This window comes from Hippocampus guttulatus, chromosome 6 (assembly GCF_054856545.1).
Source record: "Hippocampus guttulatus isolate MCC_2025c chromosome 6, RoL_Hgut_1.0, whole genome shotgun sequence".
NCBI classification, from domain to species: Eukaryota; Metazoa; Chordata; class Actinopteri; order Syngnathiformes; family Syngnathidae; genus Hippocampus; species Hippocampus guttulatus.
Window position 1 is genome coordinate 6,139,027 of NC_141266.1, and position 27,962 is coordinate 6,166,988.

Below are 27,962 nucleotides of genomic sequence, written 5' to 3' on the forward strand. Positions count from 1 at the left end.
TTGTAAAAGTGTTTACTCAAAGTAACAATCCATATTATCTCCTGCCAAAGTGGCAATGTTTATGTTTGGTGCAGTGCATTGTGGGATGCGTCACATGAGCTCTTTATAGCACTGACTGCACTACTTTGTTCATTTGAGTGTCATCACAATAAATGAATGCACGACCAGAAACAACAGCCTGCCTGGACAAAATAATACATATATCAATAAAAAAAATCCCAAGGGTGGATTATAACTGCAGCAAAGCATGCTAGGAAGGAATGGAAATTCTCTAACCACTTGTTGCAAAGCCCCGGGGGACATAAAAATACTAATCCTGTAGAAAAGGCCACGTGATTTATTATTTTCCAGAAATACATTAATATTTTTATTTAGCTGTTTTGACCATTGACTAATTTGCATGCATTTGTATCACGTTCTTGCGCGGGTTTCGTTCAAGTAATTGCCGCACACGCTGTCAAGTGTTCGTGGCCAGTGAATCGTGTCAATGTTGTCACGCGCATGGAAAAAATAAATACATAAAAAGTAAGTTAGTGTCAGTCTGCGCAAAGTGCACTGGAACATGAGTCAATTGGTGTTAAGAAGAGCGCACACAGGAAGTACCGTGTTAGCTGCCTAAAATGCTGACTAATAGCATTTGATAAATCTGCCTTGATATGTGTTAACTTTATCACCTCATATTGTCCACATTTATGTATTGGTCCCTTTTTTGCACATTTTATTTATTTATGTTCTCATATTTGCTCAAATAAACACTGACAATGATATTGTAGGCACAGTCAGTTGTTTTGATTTTTGAAACGCAAAAAATCAAACCTTCACAGGAATGTATTGAATCGATCTAAACCGTGATTTTTTTTTGTATTCTTGCTGACCTAGTTCTTGTCGGAGGTACTGAACCCAACAAGTTTCATATGTATATTCACATAAACCATCGTACTTGAAAAAATAAAATTAATTTTTGTGATGTCATGAATCAGATGAGAAGTGAACGGAACAGACATGCACAGTGAATTTATATCAATTAATTTTCTTAGATTTCTCCATCTTTTGCTTATCTTGGGTTGAAAATCTGGAGAGTGTAACACATATTGTAAGCGACGAAAAAAATAATAAAATATAAAAATCTTTTTATTTTAATATTTTGAGCTCACAATAATATTCAAATTTACAACTACAGTTAAACAAATAAACAAACACAAATAAAATATTTTGTTCAGATATTGTGCAGTTTAGGTGTCGCTGAGCTTTCTGCACATGCTGCCTATCCAATCTACTTGCTGACATGGTAGGTGCTCACAAACGTCTCTGAAGGTTGATCACCGAAATTGTACAACGTCTAAAGAAAGAGGTTGTGGTGTCGGGAGGCAATATAACAAAGCCAGAGTCGAGGCAAACACTGTATTTTCTTATCAAGCTATTAACAGCACAACACTAATTCGTACAACTCACAATGTCTGCCACTACAGAACTCCTCTCCTTCCTTTTTCATCTCAAGAGTATTTTTATAGCACGGCTGCTACCTAATGTACAGTCAGAGAACATAACAGAAGTGACACACATTTGTGAGACAAGTAACATACATTTCCATCGGACATTTGTAATTTATTTTCCCAAGCCATGCTGAGCCGCAACTTAAGGATGAAAGAGCCGCATGCGGCCCCGGAACCGCAGATTGCCGACCCCTGGGTTAGACTGAACCACTGAGCATATTCGTAAACTATCGCAATCTTAGTAAATCACGTGCAACACACCCACCAGCGTGTACAATTTATGAGAGTGAACATGCAATTTAGCACCAGCTATTTATGATCTTCGTAAATCAAGAGAATGGACACATAAAAATAGAGGGGGGAAAAAAACAAAAACAAACAAACAAAAACGTGCAAGCCATCAGCTGTCTTTGGGCCATAACCCACAGGTTTAGGGTAGGAATAAAAGTCAGATGAGGTTGGACATTTCTGAGGAATCTGTTTTCTGAACATTCACATGAAGTGAAAAGGAAATCTATGCGTGGATTAAGTTTTGGAGAGATATGTTAGGTTTATATTTGTAATTTCCCCATTGCGGGACAAATAAAGGATATCTTATATCGGATATGACATGTTTGCATGGGACTTCCACAAGACATGCCACTGGAACCCACCCTTCATTTAAATGTTGCACAGGTCTCAGCGTTGCTCTTCTGATCCATACCTTTGCCTTAACTTCATTTAACAAAACGTAATCCGTGACCCAATACTCCCTTACCTTTTCAACACAACTGCAGCAGATGATTCCATTGAAATGAGAGCCAAGTGAGGCAGCGCCAAAAGGAAAATGACAGTGTGACAGTAGAGTGGCCCATGTGCGGTTTATGTTATTCCCAAGGCATGACAGAGGAGGCCCTTGAATCATGGGACTTGCCTTACGATGCTCTCCAGACAACCTGTTCCCTGGGCTCCCAAAGCAGACAGGACTGACGTAAATGGTCTCCCTGCTTTGTTATCACCGCACCACAGCTCGGGACCCCAGAGGCAAACAGGCGTGGCTGCCTTTTAAATTCTCCTCCCACAAAAATAACAACACACTGAAAAATAATGTCTCATCTGACTTTTGATGTATTGCAGTTTAATTCCCTGACACGCAATTTTTATTTGTACACATGAAAAACAACGTGAGTTTAACTTGTATTTACATTGACATCATTCTCGCTTCAATTGAATGTCACTGCTGTTTTAACAGAACATTTCTAATCATTGGCATCAATCAATTTAAACTGTATTAAGGAGTAGTTGTATGATCTATTATGAATCCGAATTTATACATTTGAGTGTTCACTCTATCATATTAATCATTGCGAGTGGTGGGCACATGGTAATGTATGCAACGACTCACCCCAGATTGTTTTTGTCTAATGAGGAGACTTCTCCTAGGTCGGTCGGGCTTTCCTTCTCTCTTTCTCATCCTCTCGTCCCCTCAACCCAAACCTCGACACTGAAGCTCTGTTTGTAACTGATAGAGACCGAGGAGGCCCAACACAGCAATAAAAAGAAAATGTATCCTGTGTCCTCTCTCCTGTGTCCTGACTGAAGAGAAGCATGTGATACCTGTCAGTCAGAAAGCATCAGGAAACACTGCAGACAGCCTGTGCTGGAATGGAAGTTCCAGAGACAGGATGATCAAGTGGGGTCACTGCACTCTCTTGCATTCGGCAAGGCCCGAAGCCTCCTGAAACCAAAGGCACAACTCCTTGGCCACTTAAGAAACCCAGACAGCCCGATCCAAATCCAATCATCTCCTTTTTTTTGTCCTATTATTTGGTCCTTAGAGAAATAATTGATTCTAGAGTGCAGAGAAAAGTAAAGGGCCTGCGGTTCCTCGTCATGCAGGAACAACCTTCGGCCTTAAAGTTGAGTTTTATTGGATATCAGAGCTGGAGGAGAGTCCAAAGAAAATAGGTCTTATTCATTATTCGAACCAGCTGTGGTTTTCCACTCTGATGACTCATCCATTTTTCTTTTCCCCCCTATTCTTTGCCTTTTTTCATGATAGAGTATCAAAGTTTTCTCACTGAAACACTGAGCCATAATCACTGGTTGTTTGTTTGGATTATGAGCAGCACAGCGGCCACGAGTGTGCGTGTCCATTGATTTACTCATTCTCCCTCATGCAAGCATTGTGCCACATGGATGCCTCTGCACATTTTTTAATATGTCCGTCTTTCTTTCTACTTTTCCCCCTTCAGTGCCGATGATAAAGACAGAACCCAGTGATGAATATGATTCTCTGGGGACTTCAATACTGCCAATGCATTCAAAGCCCTATTTCGGTCATCCCAGACTTAATCCCATCATGCCTGTTGCTGAACATGATGCTTGTCTGGCTGGTGCCTACCCTCCCTGCCCTTCTCTCAATGCTGCCATACCATCATCGTCCCCCAATTCCAGCCCGACCCTGCATGACCTCTCCCCCGTCGCATTTAGCAAGTGCCTCCCGAATAGCCCCACCCATGCAGCACCTTCAAGTCAGATGGTGACAACCTTCCAGGAGAATGGCAGGCCAGTCCTGACCCATCCAGCATCTCCTGACCATGGCTCTCCCCTAGCTATGCTCCAAACTCAAGGAAGTCCCAGTCACCTCAACAGCCCGGGACCCCATGGATTCCACCCTGTCTACGCCAATAGCAGCCCTTCCTCCTCCCCAGCCTCCCATGCTTCGACTCCCAGTGGGTCTGCAGAGAGTCCATTCATTCAAGCCTACAGTCCCAGCCAGGCTCAGGCAGCAGCCACCTCAGCCCAGGGTGGAGGCAATTCACCCAGCCTGCTTCATGAGGAATCAAGTCCACCTGCCATCACCGTCAAACAGGAACCTCAAGAACTGGACCAGATGTACCTAGATGATGGTGAGTTTCCACAATTGTAAAAATACTATCTGAAACTGGATTTGAGAGTGTTTATTTTCATTCATATATGAACAATATTGAGTATTTACTCAGAACATTGATCCCATTTAAAATTACTCATCGCCATTAGGCCTTGTCAGCCCACAGCCTGCTTTACCTCTCTCTACACTTTCGTTACATAATACAGGATGCCGATTTACGTCACATCTGTTTCGTTTAAGCGTGAATCTAAATAAACAGAAACAACTTGAACAGTTACATTTCAGTCACAGGCAATCTATTTGTTTTTCTTATAAGCGTGTGGTCGTGTTTGTATTGTCCAAGTAGTTGATTTAGCTCATAAGACAACATTGCTTTGATGGGAATTTGAAACAATCTGTCAAAACATCACAGAGAATCTGGGGTCAGCCAGGTCCCAGTAGAACAAAAACAGTGACACACGCGTGGCAAACCAAACTGTTGACATATCGACTAATGATTGTGAAGGAAGCAAAACAATAGGTAGGGGTTTCCTAATCCCCGCCTGGCTTTTTGGGAGGGATGCCGGGAGCTCTGAGGCAGAGGTTTTCTTTTCCCGTCTTTTCCCTCTGGAGTACAGGCCGTGCAGCTGTCGTCATCAAGGGAGACCGAAGGGTCATGTCTCTACCCTGGCAATGAGATCAGACACACCCAAGGGAGCGCATGGCCGAGTTTATTGCCTCCTGTGTCCATCCCGTCTCTAGGGTCACCAACCTGTTATCTATGTTAGCAGAGGCACCACTTGTTGTTATGATATGTATTCGCAGCACATGTGGATTTTGCCAATTTAAAATTGGAACAAGCCCCTCCCATGTAACACAGGTGGAAACCCAGTGACCCCCATTGAACTCTTGCCTCGTCACCCTTCCTGTTAACGTTAGGGTGTGCGTGTTTCTCGCAGAGTGTGTGTGCATGCGTGCGTGCATGCATACGTGTGCGAGGGTCAACAATTCACAGAGGCGAGAGGTAGGCATGAGGGGAAGAGGGGAGTGGGGAGTTGTTGCTGCTGAACTGCAATTGTGTTGTCAGCATATCTGGCCGGTTTGGATGAGTCCCATTTGTCGTCATAAACAGGCAATGTAGACAAAGCGGGATGTTGCAATCAGCTTTTTTAATTTATTACACTCTTATTTTTGAATCTAATTTCTTGCAGTGATGTGCCGCGAACTTGAGCTATTCTACCACGTAGCCTGAATGAATGCCTGAGCAGTTAATTGCACTGTTGCAAACATGACACCTAGACAGAGATCGTTTACATCATTTCTATTGTACAAACAAGCAATGCGAGGGACAAACAAGAATTGAAATAATATAGTTTGCTAGCTAAATGCCATGCACTGAAATCACTTAGCGATTCAACAGTTGTCACTGTTGCATATTTTTAGAATTGATTATTCTATCGGTTAAATCAAATAACCGGTCAAAATTATTTTTCATATTAACGTGTTTTTGTTGTTGTTGTTATTTAAAACATAGGTAAATAAACAGCAGCTAAGCAATATCACAAGAGAGGGAGTGATGTACTCTCCAACCTTTTTGAAACTGAGAGCCACTTCTTGGGAACTGATTAATAAGCTACGAGTTCTCAGGCTGCTTCAGTTTCAACTAGTACATTTCAACTATTCAGTTTATTCTTACAATAGTTGCAAATAATTAATTTTGAAATACAAAGTTGATTCAACTGACTAGTATTTTTTTCCATCAATTGATTACGGTTCAATTACTTCTTTGGTCCGGAACGTGTTAGAAATAGAGAAAAATGTTGATCGTTGTTTTGCCAACAGATATTCGCAATTGTAAACACAAAAGATAATCAGTAGGCTTTCAAGGAGGACTACTGAAGTCAGAGAATATTGTCTGTTGACAGGCTAACATTTTTAACATTTTTCTTTTTCTTTTGTTGTACGTATTTGCATCCACGCAAAGCACTTAAAACCACGCCAAATGAATTTTGCTCTCACTGTCACCAACATGACAGACTGAAGCTCTCATTTCATTCGGAATAATCAAATTAAGTGAAACTGCAGCTTTATTTTTGATTTTGTATTGGTCTCCTTTTACACTGATGTCCAGTAATTAAGATGTGCCAGAAGTCCATTGAAATACCAGTTCAAAATCATGTAACCGAGTTTCCCTTCCCCACTACTCTATCCATTGTCACTTAGTGGGCTCAGCCTTTCTTCACCCAGTGGCCAAATGTAGTCTATCAGTGATTACAGTTGCATTAGGGACGCACAGGAATGTGTATTGATTGACCCAGGGCGGTGTAGAAGGCCCATGAAAAACCTCAGTATGCTACCGTTTTGCATCACCTGTCATCCGCTCATGCATTCTGCGGTGAGCTCCTGGAGTCCTGGTAAGTATGCGGTGGTAACAGCATACTCCAAAGGCATCTGCCGCTCCCAGTTCTCTCTCAAACTCCTCAAATGAGTCCTAAGTTAAAACAAATAAGATTGGAAGGTAGCTCACTGTGCCTCTTGCGTCCCTTCTCCGTGCATTACCGCTGTGTGTTAGTGAGCTGAGCTCTCCATTAGAGAGGAAGACAAGCGGATGACCTCACCTCAGCAGCAGTGATTTAACGCAAGGGATGTAGCATTGTGTTGCTCCTCAGCAATTGGGGGCTGGTGATTTGGAGTCCATGGGCGCACACTTGATCTTCCCCAAGAGTGCATCACCTCCCACGCTCCAATGCGAAGGCCTCCAGCTCTCATCAGGCAAAGGAAATGTGCCTCACTGGCCCGGACTAGATTTTATACAGCCCTTGAGAAATCACTCAACTTATCAACAGTGAGCTACTGTACCACGAGGAGCACTGATAGGATGGCGCGGGCCTGAGCTTAAAACCCCTTGACTGCAATACACACTCTCCAAAGCAGATTTTGTTTACCTGTTGTTCTTGCTGTGAGCACGGCTGAACGCAATACCCCTTCTGCCGGTTTCCATATCACTGCTGCTTCAACAGAGGCGTACATAGCCCATTTACAGTATATAAAGGGAATAATAGCACCCCCCAAATTTTTGATATTCATTTAAAAAAAAAATTAAGCTGTGTTGTTTTTAACGACAAATATATTTTTTAAAGTACAGTCCAAAGTTGAAACTGAATATTTTAACTACAAAAATAGAGTACACCCACTTTTGTTTAAAAACTAGCTTCATCCACGCCACCCCTCCCAACGCTGTTCGGCGCTCCCAACGGCAAGCACTAGCAGTGCGTGATCTCTGTCTTGTCGTGCAGAGTGAATATGTAAGTGCACCTTGGTTTAACCAGGATATGTGACAAATGTCTTACATTTTTCTGAAGCCAACATATTATTATTATTACTAGAATGCATTTTGTTTGCTGCTGTTCGATCAAGTTGCTCGGTAGGAGTTAGAAAACGTTACAGGTGCTCAAGCATCTGTGATGTGTATGTTTTAAGATTAAAGCCTTTAGTATTGCTATTTATCGAACTGCCCAGTGTATGTGTGTGTGTGTGTGTGTGTGTGCGTGTGCGTGTGTGTGTGTAAAATTGCGTGTGCATGTGCATGTGTACATTTAAGAAGAGAAGAACAAAGAGAGACTGCCTTTCAAGAAAATTGGTACACAATTTTGTCCTCACTCTACGGAGCTGGGTTACTCCAGAATTATGGATCATCATAGATGCATCTAGGCCATTTTTAAAAACTTAAAACTCCTGGGTTAAAAATAACTTCTTCTTTTTAAACCCATATAATTCCATTTTATCAGATTTTGCTATGCCGGTACAAATATCGACTGGTTGGTTAGCATGTCCACCTCACAGTGCAGAGGTTGTGTGTTCAATTCTGGCCCCAGCCTCCTCCCTATGTATCGCTTTCACATTCTCCCCGTGCCTGCATGGGTTTTCTCCGGGTACTCCGGTTTCCTCCCATATTGCAAAAAGATGTACGGTCTGTTAACTGAACACTATAAATTATCCGTGTGATTGTGGGTCCGAATGTTTGTTTGTCTAAGTGTACCTTGCGATTGGCTGGCAACCAGTTCAGGGTGTGCCCCGCCTACTGCTCAAAATCAGCTGGGATAGGCTCCAACATGCATGTGAACCTTGTGAGGATCAAGCAGTTTGGACAACATATATCGTGCATGTGTATATGTGCAGCTCTGTGCGCAAGTGCGTGTGTGTGTGTCCGTGTAGCAAAAGAAGAATGCTGACTGGGCCGGGCATTTGGTCCTGTGCGGCTACTGCAGTGTGTCCAGTCTTATTAGCTGCTGTCGTGATTGGTGATATCATGAAAAGCAGCTGAGTGTAGCTTAGTTGTGCTAATCAGAGGGTCAGATTTGTACCAGCTGCCTCTCAGGGACACAGAGGACCATTATTCTCTCAAAAAACAAAACACACACACACACACTCAGACACACGCGCCCACAAAAACACATTGCAGCCTCAGTCAATTTCTGACAGTTAACATATGTGCTCTGATTGCTTTGCGTTTCAGGGTAGTTTTACTTGTGATTGTTTCCTCTTCAATTCAGGGTTTCTGCATTTGAAACTCGACCAGGCTTGTTTTCTCAATGTGAAAATCCAAATGTTGTCAAATCCCCTTTCCTTCGGGAACAAAAAGGGGCATTTTATTCTTGTAGAGGATCTCCGTCTACCCCTGATGATTCTGAAAGCAACGGAGGCTTTCCTCATGGAAACTTTTACACATTCTGGAAAGTTTCCCAGACCCCAGGACTCTCCAAAACCCTTAATGATGATTGAGAGTGCGTCCACACCACGCTGAAAACATGCTGAGTCGATAACATTGGAGTGTGCCGCAAGGCTGGCTTTAGGATCAGAGGGGAGAACTGAAAAGACAGAGTTAGGGGGAAGGGTGTATATTTAATTCAAGATTGAAAGTGTCTAATGGGACTGACTAAAGCAGAGTTCCCTCAATACGGTGTGTGTGTGTGTATATATATATATATATATATATATATTATTTTTTTTTTTTTTATACTTCCTGTATGTCTTTAAACAGTGGAGTCAGCAAGATGTGGAGGTATTCATCGAGCAAGTGACCCCCAACCTTTTGAACCGATGTCCCTTCTTATGAAGGTCAAGACCAGATCAATGTCTGTCGGAAAAGAAAAAAAAAGTCTGTGGTTAAGTGCAATGCCAAGAACGCAGCCCTCCAGCCAAAGTGATATTGACAGGTACGAGAGAAATGGTGATGGCTTTTTTATTATTAATGACCACAAACAGGATGTAGGTATTTTACTATTGTTGTTATTGATGTCTTCTCATTAGAATACTGTTTTCCTGGCAGATTTAAACATGGCAAGTCATAAGTCGAAGACTTGGGAGAAGCTTCTAACCGCAAAATAATACTTCATTTTCAACATATTACTCGCTACGTTTGCCGCATAACATTCTGTATTTCCTCATATCCAGAACTGATGAGAGTGCAGAGGTAGGAGGCACGGATTAGGGCATTTCCAGTAATAATGATAATAATCATGTTTTGTGTAAAACAGTTCAATATAGGTTAGGGCTGGTCACTAATAGTGTAGTGGTTGACCCAGCTGTGTTCGGTTCCCACTCGGTGTGAATGCAAGTGTGAATGTTTCTGCCAAAATTCAGAGAATTTTAAGTAGGTTCCAGAGCAGGTTAACTCCCTTTTTATTTTTCTCGAAAATGCTGCATTTTAGTTTCATTTTTAATCAGTTCTGGTATTTTTTATTCGTTGTATTATATGTGGAGTATTTGTCGAGTGCAAGATTTAAAAAAAAAAAAACTCACAAAGTTTTGTGCAATAAACTACAAATCTTGAACGACAGACAGATGCACTGTCATACTGAAATAAATCAGATTAAAATGAACCCCGAAAGCTCATGTGTGATATTAATAGACAAAGATGAAAACAGAGGGATTTTTTGCGATCATCATAGTTAGTTTTAGTTTGATTTATAAACATAAGATGTAGTTTTGGTTAGGTATCTTTGTTAACAAAAAGGTTTTTTAGTTCTACACCGGAAAAAAAAAGGTGTTTACTCAATTTTCTTTCATCAATTGTTTGCACAAAATAAAATCATCTGGATCCAGAAACATTTTTTGAAAGGAGATGTATAGTTTAATTTAAAACGTGTTTCTGGATCCAGATGATTTTATTTTGTACAACCAGTCGACAAAATACAATTGAGAAGATTGCTTTTTTCAGTGTAGTTATTTCATTTTTTTTTCCAACTATAATCACCGTGAGAGGGACACACGTAAAATCGTGGAGCAAGCTTTAGCTTGAGGTCTTGTCGACAATCTAATAGTTGTGTGCTTTGTTCCTTTTAAAAGGAAAATGAAGAAATTATGTGTGGGAGAGTTGAGCCACCATGTCACTTCAGTTCATCGGAAGGCCTTTGGATTACCCTTACATCATTTATCACCATTGGTAGAACATAAGAGGCTTTAGATTCTTGGTAGCGATCCGCTTGCTTTTTTTTTTTAAGACATATTTGACACTATTGTCAGGATTGTGCGCATGCTGAACAAATAACTCGGTCTAAGTGGTTGCATATGAATGCGGCAATGGGGTCATATCGCACGTAATAGATTTTTTTTTTTTTTTAACTATCTGGAACATAATTTGTCCTGATCAGATGCATAAAGATTAATGTGTAAAAAACAATCCATTCATTGCCCAATTGCGCTGGCTCACTTTTGCATGCGTGTGCACCGCAGCGCTGGCTGAAGAGCCAGAGGATCTGGTCTGGTTTCAATTGCCTTGTCATAATATCCATAGTCACCAACAAAGAATGCGTCTGCTAAAAAAAAAAGAAAGAAACGACACCTAGATTATCCAAATAAATTGATTTTCCCATTAGTCTGGGATGTGACACTCATAAATTGTAGATGTGATCCTTAGGTTCAGATTTTCAATTACTAGTGTTTGCTCTGTAAACACATCATCAATTTGTCAGATTTGCTACTGGAGGAAGGTCTGACTTATTTTCTATAATTCACCCAAGCTGTGTCGAAAAGGAACAACATACTTCTGATAGAGTGTGAAACACTGCTCCAAAAGTACAATTGGACTTGACTCAAGAACACTGTTGATTCAAGCCGCACCAAATATTTGAAGCTCTGTTTCTTAAGTTAATCACGCATGACGTATTTCGTACACTTTCTCCTGACGCAGCCGTTTAGAGGGTTGGTTTACGTGGCTCACATTCTGAGGTTTTTGAGAACACAAGTTGAAAAGCCACAGAGACGCACGGATCGTAACGGGTCAGGACTCAGACAGGGTCTGCGGCTTGGCTGGGATATGTATCTGTGTACACAGTATTTGTGATCGTGCAGCTACCATCTCGGAGTATGACAAATGTCAGTGTGGTTGACTGCAATGACAGGATTCCCAAGAAAGCTTGATGTTCCTTATCTGTGCCCGAGTTATGAATGTGCGCGCATAAAGTAAACTTTTGATTTTTTTTGTGGTAGGTCCCCTGCTACCCTTCTCTGAGTAATGACTGAATGACAGAGACTAAGCTGCTTTGTTTGTTATTAAAAGCACATTCTGCCACTACTTTTTAACCGCCGCTCCCCTTTGGAGAGCTTGCTGAAAACGCCACAAATGCTGCAGAGTAGCAGAAACCATGCATTAGCTTTTAATGGAGGATATCTCCAGTTGGCAAATACGGTGTGGAATGGAAAAATCAGAGCAAATCTCAGCACATTTGGGTTTCATCCACAGATCACCAAGAAAGTCGCAGCTTTCTTGTAACAGCGCAAGGAGGTCAAAGTTCACCAGTGCAAACTGTCCACTTTGAAAATCAATTTATTTCATGTATGAACACAGACATTTTACCACGGAAAGAACACAAGAAAATGGAGTGCTGGATGCGTGGATTTTTTTTCTTTCCAATATTTCATCGCAATGCTTACGATTGTTTTTCTTTATCATGGAAGTAAATTCTAGCATCAGTAAACAGAAACCAGACCACTTATAGACAGCTCCCTTCTGTTTTCAATGTGTTCGCTCAGTGAAAAAGTATCGCGCTGTGCGCATGTCAGGAGAAAGTTCTCATTCGGCTGTGGGATATCGCTAAAGCCCTTGGGTTTGCAACACTTGAATTAGCATGAGTCAGTAACACCCCGAAATAAGTCAGCGGAAATCGGGAGGAGGTATTTATAACGCTATGTATGAAGTAATCAATTGATTTATTGGTCTGAAATACTAGTAGTGTGTACTTTGCAGTCGAGGGAAAACAACTGTGGTTTCAATGTTACAGTCCATGAAGGAACCCTCTACATTCATGTTGACAGGTACACAAAGTGCAACTGTCAAAATATTGAAGGTTTCAGATCATTCTGTGGTTATTCAAACTTGCCAAAAATTGTTTCAAATGTTTAAAGAGAGTTGTTGATTGTTCAAATTCAGTGTGCTGATGGGCCTAAATTAGAGATAGCAATCTGGAAAATTTGGGGTTAGAGGAATTTCATCATCGACTCGCATCGGGGAATATTCAAAGAGCATGAGAAGAAGCAGGTCAGCCATATGAAGACGTGAGACATACACACAGACAAGCAGACTGAGAGGAAGAGGGGAAAAACTGAGGTGGAAGACAGTTGGTTCAGATGTTGGTGATTTTTCCCTGGCAGCTTCTCCGATTGCCTGACACATACACTTTTGTGCACGCGCGCGCGCACACACACACACACACACAAAACCTCAATCTGCCCCCTTTGTGCCTGATGAAATCTAAGAGCGATAAACAGCAGCTAAGCTCAAGATCGCAACTCATTTCTTTGCAGCATAGGGAACTACAAAGCAGTGGGTGAAAATATTTACTTTTGAGGAGGGAATAATCATAACCACTGAAATGCAATTGTCCGACTGTTGGCATGTGACCCGCTGCAGCTATTAATCTCAACAGGTCCCTGTACTCTCTTGAATGTATTTGACCAATCTCGGCTGCTTTCACAGCAACCTTTGAACAAATAGGGCAGTGGTCCTCAACTAGAAATGCTGTAGGTCCACTTTTTATTTGTTTATTTTTAATAAGACCAAGGTCCGGTCCCATGCACGGCGGTCATGGGGAGCAGGGCTATATGCCCATTTAGTATGGTCAAGCCAAGCTTATACAAATCAACACTCCTCACAACCAACCAATAATGGGGTGCATGAAAATAACAATTATTCACTTTGCCAGTACACAGCAAATAATGAGAGGTACTGTGTTGAGGCACAGGAACTCTTTTATTTTGTTAAGTTGTGCCTGCTTAATCATAGAAATAGCCCTTTTAGGGAAACAAGACATTTTTACTTTAACTTTGTTAAACAGTAGTTGTCTTTTTTTCCCCTTAATTTAACAAAAACAAAACAAAATACTCATTTTACCAAAATAAATACTAAACATGAAAACAAAAATATCCTTTTCATTTGTACAATTCCCCTCTGAAATCACTGAAAAATATATCAGAAGAGGAGTTAAGAACCATTTTAAATACTGACACAAGGGAGCACAGGAATGTGCAGTGCTGTTCTTCCACTTAAGGTGAATGCAATGTCTGAGGCATGCAAATATTATTTGAGGACGCCATTGTGATGTTCATTTACCATGTTGCGGCATTCTGCTGTTAAACAGCTGCAAAGATCCCCGGGTAGACGGGAGCAAAACTGCACACAATCGAAACCTCCCGCGATTCGTCTTGTCTAATTGTCTGTGTGCGGCTCTCCTGGGCTGAAGCTGTGAGCACACTGTGGCGTCGCACATGCGTCTGTTTCCTGACACAATCATCCATTTTTGAATGCGTGTGTATTGGGATAGACGCGTGCTGACGCTTATGTATGGGCACACCTTAAGTTCAGAGGAGCCAATCAGCGCATCGTATATGCTGACGCTTATGTATGGGCACACCTTCAGTTCAGAGGAGCCAATCAGCGCATCGTTATCGCCGACATGCCCTGCTCAGCCAAGGTCTCTAGTTCGTCAAACATTATACACACAAAGTCGCGCTGCTGCGGTCCTCTGCATTACATCTGTTAGTGCACGCAAAGAATACAACGGATAATTTTAACAGGCGATCGCGGTAATGGCAGATTATAGTTCAAAAATATAAAATGTATAACATAAAAATCACTTCATAATTTATTGTTTTATACAATTTGCCGAGGGTCCGGACAGAGGAGGTCCGGACAGAGGAGGTCGGCGGTCCGGTCGTGGATCGCGGTCCGCCAGTTGAGGAAGGCTGAAATAGGGCAATAATTTCATGCTTGCGAACCTGTTTTTCGATTCTGAAGAAGGAATTCACATCTGAAATGCACAAACTGTATTTAACACCAAAGGACAGGAATGATTTTCCATCCATCCAATTTATGTACTGTTGATCCTGTTCAGGGCCACAGGGAAGATGGAGCGATCCTTGCTGACATTTTAAGCAAAAATAAATCCACACCCTCGATTGGTTGCTTGTCAGTCGCAGGGCACATATGGAGACAAACAAGAATTCACTCCCTCATTCACAATGTTACTGAATAAGGACTAAACCCACAGTGCCTGCATCAAGGAACTGTGAATTAATGAGGTCTTCCGGCTTCACCTAATTGTAGACATGGAATCGGCTTTAAGGGTGGCCCGGCGGTCCAGTGGTGAGCGCGTCGACCTCACAGTGCAGAGGTACCGGGTTCAATTCCATCTACGGCCTCCCTGTGTTCTCCCCAGGCCTGTGTGGGTTTTCTCAGGGTACTTTCCTCCCACATTCCAAAAACATGCATGGCAGACTGATTGAACACTCTAAATTGTCCCTCGGTGTGAGTGTAAGCGCGAATGATTGTTCGTCTCTGGGTGCCCTGCGAATGGCAGGCAACCTGTTTAGGGTGTCCCGCGCCTACTGCCTGAAGACAGCTGGGATAGGCTCCAGCTCCCCCCGCGACCCTTATGAGGATAAGCGGATCGGAAAATGGATGGATGGATGGATGAATGACCTTTAGTCAAAACCACCATTTCTGGATTGGAACGCACACACATGGTGTTCATTAACATGTATAATTATATATTTGTGTGTCATGGTTAACCAGCATTGTATCATATCAGACTTTTTGGGGGATTTTTGTTGTTTTGTTGTTCCGTATTGCAAAATGTTTATTTATTTTTTCTCAATTTCCCTCCCATTATGATGCATCCCTGACGGCTTGAAAAAAAATAATGGACTGTAATTTCAAGACTACAAAACGCACCTGATGAAAAGCCTTAACAGCTAAATTTAGCTTTAAAAAATTTTTTGACATGCATTAGCATCTCCGTAATAATAGTTGCGGGGTGTGCATGTTATAATGTGGGATATTTTCAAACAAAAAGACATCAGACAGATGTTTTTTTACTTTTAACATATATTTACCGTAAACACTGGTAGATGCTTTTTTTTTTCACCCAAACCACCGCAGGTAGTTACACAATAGCGTCCCAGATCTTTTCTCAGTCTCTCTTGTCGCAATTTGACAATTTGCAGACAAGCTTCAAAACCAGCCAATGGAAACCAGTTTGCTACATGTTTGGGAGATGCAGGGGATGCTTGGACTTTTCTACAGTATAAGTCCATTAAGGCATGTCGGTCCGTGGCTGAACTTGCTGTCGTCTTGCCAAACAAACAACAGAGAGACAGAGGCCACAATGCAGAGATGGCGGTATTTATGGCACTCGTTCCCTCTGCTCATTTAACTCAGCTCAATAGGCTTCATTTTTATACTATATACTCTTTAAACACACAACTTCCAGATTTCTCTCTCCCTCACACATGTGCACTCCAACCTTTGACGTGTGACGTGTTGGGTAATTTCATTAGTCTGTCGTGATGAGACAATGGATACATTTTTCTGCAGCTTGAAGTTCTTCAGTAAAAATTCATAAACAAACCTAGTTACGTTAAAAGCCGCTGGGGGTTAGAAAAAAAGCAAAAAAGTATTTGCTTAATGTCTGGAAAGTGTGGGAGGTGTCACCATGTCCTCACTTTTAATGTCGATACAAAATGTTAACAATATAGGCACCAGATGCATGCCATTTTGTCAGGATTCAATGTAGAGCTGTCTTCAGGGTGTTTTTTGAAAAGGACTTGACTAGAAGGGTTGAATAAAAACAAAAAAGTTCAGAGTCTTGAAACGGTTCAGAATATGCCCCAAGGAATCGCCCCACTCTGGGTCTTTGGCAATTTAGGCTTTAAGGTCGCGGGTAGCTTTCAAGTTCAGTGCACGGAGCATTAATCAGAGAACAGTTCAGCACATCTAGCCGCATCCCAAGAGCTGTTTAAAAACTGAAGCCATGTTTGTGCGCCCGGCAGGAGCTTTGTAAGATTTAGGTTACCCTCAGAGTAATAATGAGTGTCTTATCTGTGACTTTTGAGTTCTTGTGTGTGGAGGAGGATGTTCTAGTTGAACTAAAATTGTTTGTATCCCTTTGTATCCCCCATTCCAATCAAATATGACCGAAAACCAACCAATGCAGATAGGAGAAAAAAAGGGCCCTTTTTACAAAGTGTTTTTTTTTCTTTCAAGAAACGCAATCCAAAGTCCACAGTTTTGTTACACACAGACACAAATAAGTTACAGGAGGGAACCAGTCTAAGCCTTCTGTCTATGATGGATAGTAAACAATAAAGTGTGCACCGAGGTTAACCTTGTTGGACAGGCACAGCACTGTTTCTCCGTGTATAAATACAAAAAAAACAACTTCCAAATCCCACTTCACAACTAATATGCGGCAGGTGATTTAAAGAAGATCAAGCAAATGCACAAACGCATCGACAAATCATCATCTTTTCCGTCACATGGCCAAGTTCTCACTCAGATGAGGTAAACTGGCTGAAGTCTGATTGTTTCAGTCTGCTCATAGTTTGCGCCAGCCTCCACAGCAGCATACGTTTTTTATTCAGAATCTGTCATAGAGAGTTTATAGGACGGTTGAGTGATTTTATCATAAACCTGTTCATGGTGAGGGCTAGAAATAACTTTTAATCCATCTCCTTTCGTTCCTCAATCCTACATGTGCTTCCCTCTGTACAGTGGATATCCAAAGTAAAAAGTTAGCAGTTGCCATACATGAAATCAAAAAATATATATACTGTATATAGCTGTCCAATTCCTACTTTTTCAATTTTGTTAACTGGGATTCAATAATCCTCTCAAGAAAATTATCAGTGTCATGGTACTGTGCGTGTGACGGTGCATATGCGTGGCGTGCCGGGAAAAATACAGATCGTTTTATGTCAAAGTAGGACAACAAAAAAAAATTTTTCTTTTAACTATTGCAAACTCTACTTCTAACCGACCACATTAAAACTCATGTTGAATGGGAATCAGCATACATCTGCCTGCATTTAAAGTTCCTCTGATTAACCTTAAATAAAGTTAAAATGTTCTAGTTGGCTTTTCCTGGCATTTGTTTGCTTTCTAACAGAAGCCCGAAGGCTTTGTGCTCACATAATTTGGAGCCATTAATAATTCCCTCCACCTTCACCAGGACCCCAGTTCCAAGTGAAAAAAACAACAATAACCCAAACGCACGATGCTGCTGCCACCAAGATTCACTGCTGGTATGGTGTTTTAAGGTGGCTTGAGTTTACGTGAAACATAACACCTACACTCTTATTACACCTGAACAGTTACAGTACACAGTACATGCTAATATGGATGGTAGCATATCCACTCCTGAACAAAAATGAAAACAAAGTGTTAACCATGAAAAGTGTGTTATCCAGATGTGTGACTGGCTCTGGTCAGAAAATGCAAATTGTGATATTCATATACTGTACACTAATTCAGGGGTCACCAAGCTTTTTGAGAATGAGAGATACCTCATGTGTACTGATTGTGTGAAGGGCTACCAAATTGATACACGTCTTAAATAACATATTTGTTCAAATTACCTTTAATAATATCCACGTGTTATTTTTAATACTTGATGATTTAATGATTTCTACTCGCAAATCACATTGTCCTAGCACTAGTGAGCTACTCATGTGGTCCTCACAGGCTACCTGGTGCCCGCGTTGGTGACCCCTGTATTTATACACTTCATTCATTTTACAATGCCGGTACCGTACTATTTCATACATGAAAGTACCGCAGCAATTTATGACATAAAAGCAATTTTAATGTTGCCAGGTTGAACTCCCTAGTTTTGTGAAAAAAGGTTTTGTCACATACTTCTTTCAAAGTTCCACAGCAAACAGTACCTTTGGAAAAACATATTGACCCCAAGCTTCAAGGAAATGGCAATGATCACTGGAAAGCCTGAAACGGACTCCTCTGTGATTTCATGGTCAGCACGGAAAGTAGCAGCCACCGCATAAACAGCTCTTCCTTATCCTCCCAGGGGACCACCCTCTCACGGGCACACCCGCAGCCTCCTGGGTCTTGGAGGAAATGAAAAGATGAGGAGGAGGAGGAAGAGAGGGAAGTGATGCTATGAGGCACAGAGGGAGGTGAGATAGGCAGAGGCACATCAGTTGAGAGCACGATCAAAGACAAAGGTTAGGCACCACCGCGGCCAAAACAAGCACACCAGCGGTGGAAATTTCGATGAAGCTCTTTAGATAATCTAATTTGGGATACTGCTAAGCTTGGATCACAATTTTTGTTGTTGTTATTTTTAAGTGAACACCTATGCACATTTTCCAAGGTCAAATTTTACTGGGCTTGGCCTCACCCTGAACTTGTCGCCAATCATAATGTGCGCTGCACACATTATGACAAACACGCACTCATACTCACATTTGCATCTCTTTGCCATTTGGGCACCATCCACAAGGAAATGCTTGACAGTGTATCTTTTGGATTGGATCAACTTTATTGTCAAATGTACTCTATGTGTAACATACAGCACAGATAAAATTTCTTCCCTCTCAACATACAGTACATTTTTTTGATCGTTTTGACTTTTTGTCATTTAGGGAGCCCTTAAACGATCATTTTTGCAACCGGGTACCAGAGTGGGTGGATTTCCACCAAAAAAGTGGTGTATAAAACGGATGGATGGATGTTTTCTACCTTGCCGTGATCTGGCTTTTAGTTCTAAAGCAGAAGTTGTAGCACATCATAGGTTCACACAAATATATAATGTACAGCTCGCTTAATATTCACTGCCACTACATAGCATCGTCTTTGTGTTCTCTCTTTTAGTTGACTTCCTGTTGCAGCGTTATGGTGCCACTTCAGGCTCGGCATGTGTACTACAGCATTTCAGTGTCTTCGTCGTGAGGACACCCACATTTCTTGAAACAATTCCGTGGTTCCAGGAAAAGCTTTAAAAGCAACAAAGATCAAGCTTGACTCTGTTTCTGTGTGGCCAAATTAAGAATTAAGTGTGAATTAGCCGACTATGCATGTTTTTGGAATGTGGATATTACCCAGACAAAACCAGCAAAGAATGCTTGCCATATACTATACTCCTTTTCTCTCCTTCATCTTTTTCTGTTTATTGTTTTTTGCATTTTGCTTGTCATTATCCATTTTCTTCCTAATTGGCTAAAATTGGTCCCACAATTGGGATTCATAGCACAATCTTTCGCTTTACCATATGCTAGGCAGCCATGTGTTTTATTGGTGCATAGAGAGACACAAATGTGGGGAAAATGAAAAAAAAAAGACACAGGGGATTTTTGGGACGAATGTTTCTTCCCCTATTGTGGTTTGAGCATTTGTTTGTCCCCAAAGTGTCACATGACCTGCACATAAGGACTCTTGTTTTTTATTGTTTTTTTGTATACCTCCATCCTCTGTACTTGTAGTTAACACTTGGAAATGAACTCCCTGTCTCTCTATTTTATTGCATCCTAAGTCTCAACGGCTGATTTATCAGGCTTTTTATCATGATAAAGTACATTCATGAAACACTCCCATTTTTTTAGAGACTTACGGTATGTCTGCCTATTTTATCTGAGGTCTTTTTTTTTAATTTGTACTTTATTTTCCATCTTCGTTTTCATGCTGTTATCGACATAGGATAAGTGACGTTTTCAGAGGCTCTCCGCCCAGCCATTTGACGCACGTGTACGTGTATGTGTGCGCGTGTGTGTGTGTGTGTGGGAGGCAGCAAATTGTCCATTAAGTGTTTCTGCTGAAGCCAAGAGAAGATTTGATATAGTGGGGAAACAAAAGTAATATGTAGCAGGAAATTCAATTGTCTCTCTGCAGCAAGTTGGACCTTTAGTTTGGCTTCTCCACCAAATCAATTCCACATGAAGTTCAACTTGGTCGTCCCAGTCCTCTTTGACTCTTGCGAGTAGTGTTTATATTGTATTGCCCAGCTTCTATGACACGGCACACTTCCTCAAATGCAGCCAAAGCTGGATGCCACAACAGAAGGAAGCTACCTCCTGATTCTCACAAGGCAGTGGTGCTCATACGCAAGTATTGAGAAAGCATAGGAAACATCACCCTTCACTATACAACATGAAGGTCCGTGACCCCAACAGCTGAAACTTTGTTGGTGTAGTGAAAGTGATTAAAGTTCAGGAAGGTGCCATGCTCTTCTTTGGGGTCCTGGGACTTAATGTGAGAACAGAAGTCCCTGGCAGGAAACCTCTGTTTCAGCCTTTAGGTCAGAGGTCCCGCTTTCAAAAGTCAGCTCAGAAGCTGATGGAAGGTGGCTTCACTCTCCGCCAGCTCATTGCCAGTCGCAACTGATTTAGCCGGAGATCAGGTTTCACCTGCTGAACACTAAGAGTGGCTCTGGGGCGTCTAGACCACAGGGAAGCCACTAGGTTTCTGAAGAAGCCCCGACGTTTTTGAACTTGAGTGCACAACAGTCCTCCCTAACAGTCTGGACAAAGGCGCTGGAACAGGTCAGCTTCAAGCTGAACCCATTATGGCATAATGCTCAAGGTTGGGTTACTTTTGCTCTGATGTATTAAATCGGTCATAGTTTGAATTTGAAATGGACTATTCCAATTTTACCAGATCTCTGCCTTGGGTCCATCTGCCGTTAGCTTTGGGCAAAAGTAAAAGGATCACGTTGTCATCATTCTGACAGAAGCAATGGCCAACGAATATCTCCGTTACATATGATTTTAGGCCAAATGGTAGTGGAGAAGCCCAGCTCACAGTTGAGAGATTCTGCGTTCGAATCACGACTGATAAAGGACGGACCGATATATGGATACTCAAGTAGCAACTTAGTCAATAAGCGTATGACATTTATTAAAATCACAGCTAATGCATCTGTGTGCAATGAAAACAAAGACAAATTGGATGAATTGTCAGTGATTGCATCTGTCTGGACACCTTATTCACATTTTACTGTTGTGTTTCTCTGGGCAGAGGCCAAATAAAATGTGTCGTAAGGGGCATGAACAGTTGTCAAGTGGTGTTGTCTGATAGATATTCTAACTTATTGACCCTTCTAGATTACATTATCTTATTAGAACCTGAACAAGGTTCCACCTACGCAGCTTTGTGTATTTTTTTTTCTTTTAGGGAGAGCTATTTGTGTTCAGCATGCCTTCGTCTAAATGTTGGTCATATTACTGCTCTGAAGCTATGAGACATTTATGTATTTGAATATGTGTCAGATTCAATTACCAAGTCAGTCGTTCAATAGACTTCACATTTCTGGAAGGTGCATTCATATTTTCGTGTCTCGTATTTTATTCAACAGATCTCTCAGCTGCCCAAGCAGCGTTAATATGTTGTAGGTCATGGCAGGTTGCTCTTATGGTCCACTGATCGCAAAGGCTCTGCTCCTAATGAACAATGTCACTAATGTTTGAGTCAGTCTACCGCGACGTGTTTTTCTCTTTTCGCCTGGGGAATAATGCAGTTCATTTTTCCACTGTTTTTGTTTATTCATGAGCGTGTATCCTCTCAGTTACAGCTTTCCGTGATTAGATTGAGCTACTGAACGAAGTAAGAAAAAACAACCAAATCAAATATGTTTGTCCAGCTGTCCGCTGAGATGACGCGATGAATTTGCTAAAACATATCATGTGTTCATGGGCAAAATAGCCGGGATTTTAACGCTCTCCACCTGTCCGTGCTCTTTGTGCAATAGAATGATGCATTGCAGCCAGACTCCACGTTGAACAAAATGTTCCCAAGCATGTCTGACTGCATTCCTTCATGCTGCATATCTGAGATTGATCTAGTCACTTCAGAGAAGGTGGGATTGATTGCAAAATGAAATGATGTCATGAGACATACCTGACTAGATCTTATTTTGTTTTACTGATGCAAAAAAAAAAAAAAAATATCACAATATTTTTAGAGACTTTGCAAGATCTTTGCCTGTATGCGGTGGTCACTTCTCTTCTTATTTTATGGCAGTCTGGCAGATTAAAGTGTTAAAGATAGTGTCTTTGGAATAATGGTTTGGGGTGACATCTGACCCCATCCTGCTTCTGTGGTCTTCACTCTTGACGCTGTGTACGTAAAACAAAAACAAAATGAGAAACTTGCAGGTTTTGTGTCATTTTAGCACCTGTTTTCTCAGAATGGAACATGTTCAGCTCTGCCAGTGGAAAGTATGAGTTGCTAATGGCAGCAGTAAATGGAAGCTGCATGAGTGCAGTTTCAGAATTGTTTGAATGAATAAAGGATGTGATTGTTGTTGTTTTTTTTTTAAAGCAATATAAAAGATCTTTTATTTTTTTCAACGACCAGGCTTTTGGGTTTTCCCCTCGCTCTTCAGGACTACCTGGAGCAATTTGCACACCTTGGCTCAAGAGCTCAGAAGTGATATAAAAGTTAGATGGTTTCATTGTTAAATGTGTGCACACTTCCTTCAAGCCCTGCGGTGGCAGAGCTAAAAATAACCGTAAGCGTGTACGTAAATGCCTGTTGAGCCAAACAGAGTTCAAAACAGCCTGCGATGTTGGCACAGGTTGTGTTTTTCCAATGGGAGTTCCTCCTGTTTCGGGAGGTGAGTCCCATACAACGTGCGTGTGTGTGCGTGCGCGCATGTGTGTGTTTGTGTGTGTGTGTGGCCTGCTTCAAACGGTGCAATCTTCCTTTGCGATTTCTGACGAAGACAAGATATTAGAAACACTTCTCATGCAAATTCACCGTAACAAACAACATTATAATAACATATATTAAACCCAGTTATAATATCTCTCAAAACTGTATTATCAAATTCACCTCATTTATTGATCAATAAATGACTCGCTGTGACTTGTCCAGCGAGTTTCTCACCTCACCTTTCGTCGCATGTCTTCTTCCGATGACGCCCTTGACTAAATCAACGTGCCAGCGTATCTTGTAATAACACGTTGCCATGAGGTGGGTGTACTTCCTGTCTTGACTCCTCACTGTTAGACCCCCGTCTGTCGCCGTCTACATCAGTCAGCTTTATCGCAATCAGCTTTATAAGTGGGGAGCTTCTTGTTTGCGTTGAGTTGCAGGACTCGAGGTCCTCGCCATCTTCTCGCTCACTTCCCTCTGTTTTGCCAAAGAATACAAAGCAGATAAAAGCAGCGGGCTGATCTGCGCCTGCCCGACTGTGGGAAAGGCGCAGGCACAGGAAAGACACAAGGATGACTTGTGTGAAGAGATGTGTGCACGGGGCCGATATGACTTTTCAAGGACAATAGATTGTTTGGATTCCAGGTTAATGGTATTTCCGAATTCCACTATTTGATGTCGTTTTTTTTTTTTTTTTTTGCCCAAAGTGATGTTAGGCATCGTGTATGTACAGTAAGCTTGTTGACTCAGGTTGTGTAACTTGGTCTCTTTTAATGAGATGTCATCTTGTTCTTTGAAACATTTCAATGAAAAGTTTTGGGGAGTGCTCCCATTACTCCGTTAAATATGTTGGTGCATCGGGCAGTCAATAGTTTGCTTGACACACTACTAATCACTTGGATCAATCAATTAGTCCTAATTTATTCCGATGAAATTGTGACTTTTTCTCTCTCGTATTACAAGTCCTCAAAACTTGATGGCATATAATAGGAATTTCCAGCTAACATGCAAATATGATCCCTTAAGGTGCCAGCAGTCAGCTAGAGACAAAAAGTGGCCTGATACAAAGCCATAACATCATTGTTAAATTGCTTTGCTCATCAAATCCGATAATCCGGTGACAAGTATGTGTTTGGGCCGACAAAAAGTAAAAATGTCACCATTCTAAATGAGACACACTATGTTCTTTGATTGAGTCGGAGTGCATGGAGGGATGGCGTATAACGTAGGAAGTGATTTATAATACAGTAGGTATGTGACTTCTTAACCTCTAGCCTGTCACGTCCAGACCGAAATAAATAATGTTTTCGGATTCCAAAAATGCAGGCTGAGACAACGTGCGATCACAAAAATATTTCTTAAAGAAAATCGCACCGACAAATTATAAATTTCATTTTTTTGTCACAAGGAGCCAGGAAAAACAATGCATGAAAGAAAAAGTGCTTGGAAAGGCAAGGTTCAATAGAACACTGACAATAAACAAACATCCAAGAGCACGAGAACCATGATCAAGAGCAATAATTGAAAAACAAAAATGCTGACAAAACAAGGATCTATGAACAAAACCAGAGCGACTATGAATAATATCGAGAGGTCTAGAGTGCAACACTTGAAGCACAACAGCGAGCAAGGTCAATAATCAGACAAGAGACTCTGCAGCTTGGCGGTCCTTAAATACATGGCAAGGCTTAATTGGAAATGTGGCACAGATGCGCCTGCTGGAGGGAAACGCCCGTCACTCCAGCTGGAGCTCAAACACAATCAAGACAGAACATGACACAGCCATAACACATTATGCTGTATCATATTACCTCATGTGCTCGGGAGTGATTTTAGAAAAAAAATGACCTGGTATTTTTTTGTTTGTTTGTTTCCACAGTTAACGAGATCATCAGGAATGACCTTTCCAGCATTTCCGTTCACACTCATGCTTAGATCATTGATCAATGGTTGTGCAGCAGCAGCAGCAGCAGCAGCAAACATGTGTGTGTTTGCTGCTGCTGCACACACAACTATCAACTGAAAACAATACTGAGGAGAAGACCAATAAGATGAAGAAGAGCCACCACGAAGCAGGATCTCCCACCTGTCCAGTGTTGCTATCAGTTCCTTTTTTCAGACTTGCTCCAGATTCACAACGTTTGAATATCTAATCTAAATATGTAAGTATATCTGTTATGTTATTTGTACAAACGGGAAGTGATATCGATGGCAACACTTGCCTTAATTGACAAATGACAATCTTCATTTGGAGTGTTTGGTATTGGTGTCAAGTTCATGCATGGACAAACTAATGCGGCGATAACAACTGTCTTGTGTCTACATTTTGTTTCGTTTCGCGCTGTCAGACCGCAGAAAATAAATTGGTGCCTTACTTGTAGAGAAAATGGCAGACAGCAGCAGACACAGAAATGCAAATGATGGTAAATTATAACCCCAAGTGCAACGTTTTTATATGACACTTTTGTATCATTTTCATGATTTGTTTATGGGGAAAACGGACCAAGGTTGGGAATGACGTCAGGGAGCATGTGAACAAATAGATTTGTTTTCTTTGATCTTTTATTCTCATTGCTCATTTATACTGAATGTTATGTATCACATTCTTTTGTATAAACACAAATTTGACAATATGCCTTACTCTTATTCTGCGCATTCAAGCCTTTGGCATTGTCTTCCCCAAGATATGTTGTTTCTTTTGGGGTGGGTGGGGTGGAGGAGGAGAGGGGTTTGTTTGGTTTTATTTCTGCTTTTTGTACTACGCTTCATTACCGCCGTCACCCGAGTGCCTGTTTTGCCATGTCCGGACCATGTCATTGTAATGCACAGACAATCATTCAACATCACACAACCCAACCGAGGTTTCTTCTTGGCATGTCCATACAAAGTTACATTCCGCATAGGATAGAAAGTCTTTCTTGTCGTCGCACGGTGCAGAAAAAAAATATCACATGAGAACAATGGTATGCTTACCTGCTGAATTTAAACTAAAATACAATACTCCTAAACGATTTAGTCGTTAACTTCTTGCACTGCAGATTTGATGTGTAAATGAGCAGAAGGAGAATTTAAGTATGCTGCCGCCTCAGTTTTACTCATGTTGGTCATTTAAATGAGGACCTGGCGAGACTGTTACTTCTAACTGGCAATAATTGATTTGTGTAAACCAAAGGATTTTATCTTTGGTGATATTATTGTCCAGGTTTCATTTTTTCAGACTTTAACGTGCAGTGATACCACCCAATACAAAAATATTGTGCACTTTACCATAGAAAGAGAGGCAGGTGGTAGTGCTCCCAGACCAAATGTGCTCTTTCCTGCTCTCATATCAGCCTTTCTTTTCGATGTTACCTGTCTTATGGAGCATGCACATTAGCTTAATATTTCTTATTTAGCTGAGAATGGATTGCATTGTAGCTCTTGCATACATTTTTGGAACCACGATATTAAAGCATGACTAAACTATATCAGCAAGGTTTCTATTGTGTGCCTTAATGTCCTTCCGGGATTCAAAATCATTGACTATTGCTTTTCTGCGTAGGCACAAGGTGAACCATATGTCTCATTAATATGATATATTTATGAACAACGAAGTGTGTTTTAAGTGTGAATCAATCAATGGTGTAGTGACCATGCATAACTCAAGTCCCCAATTACCTTTTTCACTTGTTAATAAAGTAACACATCTGTTGTGTTGGTGTTTACTCTAAAAGTTGCATAAATGAATGTTTTGTTTCTTTTTTTATTATTATGATGATATTAAAATATTCTTGGTTGTTTCATGTTTTGTTTAAATAAAATATTAGAACCATTCAATGTTGTACGCCTTATTTTGAAACACTTTACATTTCCAGATACAGTCAAAATAATTAAAATACATAAGCAAAATATAGAGCAGACAATGTCCTCAAAATATGTCATAGTGAAGAAATATTAAAAAGGAGTAAAATACATGATTATTAAATGATGCATAACACAATAGAAAATGTGGAAATAAATAAATATAAATATAATTAAAAATCAATCAAGAAATACAAATCTTTATTTCATGCTGTTAGCATGAAATCCATCCTCACGAGGGTCGCGGGGCATGCTGAAGCCTATCCCAGCCGTCTTCGGGCAGGTGGCGGGGGACACCCTGAACCGGTTGATGGGCACACAGAGACGAACAACCATCCATGCTCACACTCACGCCTAGGGACAATTTAGAGTGTTCAATCAGACTGCCATGCATGTTTTTGCAATGTGGGAGGAAACCGGAGTACCCGGAGAAAACCCACGCAGGCACGGAGAGAACATGTAAACTCCACACAGAAAGGCCGGAGCTTGGATCGAACCCACGACCTCCGCACTCTGAGGTCTACGCGCCAACCACTGGACCAGGGGGCTGCCCAGAGACTTCATATTTTAATTGTATTGCACTGACACGACGAACAACTATACTTGACCAAATTAGCACAGGTACTGCACTTTTGCGCCAACAGTCATGGCTCAGGTCAAAATAGGATTTAAAAAGTCATAAATACTGTACAAAAACGTACAAAACACGATTGACGTTGGCGTAACTCATCCCACGCTGCCCTGCCACAAATGCAAACAACGTCATTTTGGCACGGTTAGAAAACTTGTCATTAATGTGAGGAAACGTCATGATTTGACAATGGTACAAAGTTAT

The 27,962-nt window shown here is 41.2% G+C and overlaps 1 protein-coding gene across 2 annotated transcripts in view; it reads left to right on the top strand.

Annotated features, from left to right (window-relative positions):
• The window catches only part of LOC147203372 (nuclear factor of activated T-cells, cytoplasmic 1-like), a 65,056-nt gene extending 39,072 nt beyond the window's left edge, over positions 1-25,984 (top strand). The window contains exons 9-10 of one of the 2 annotated variants that reach the window (XM_086114492.1): positions 3,728-4,384; positions 25,167-25,984. In XM_086114492.1, coding sequence (XP_085970618.1) covers positions 3,728-4,384; positions 25,167-25,222 — 713 coding nt within the window. In that variant the 3' untranslated portion in view covers positions 25,223-25,984. Of the gene's footprint in view, positions 1-3,727; positions 4,385-18,704; positions 18,864-25,166 lie in introns of those variants that run through there. The other variant, XM_086114493.1, reaches the window with a different exon arrangement.
• The last annotated feature ends 1,978 nt before the right edge of the window (positions 25,985-27,962 follow it).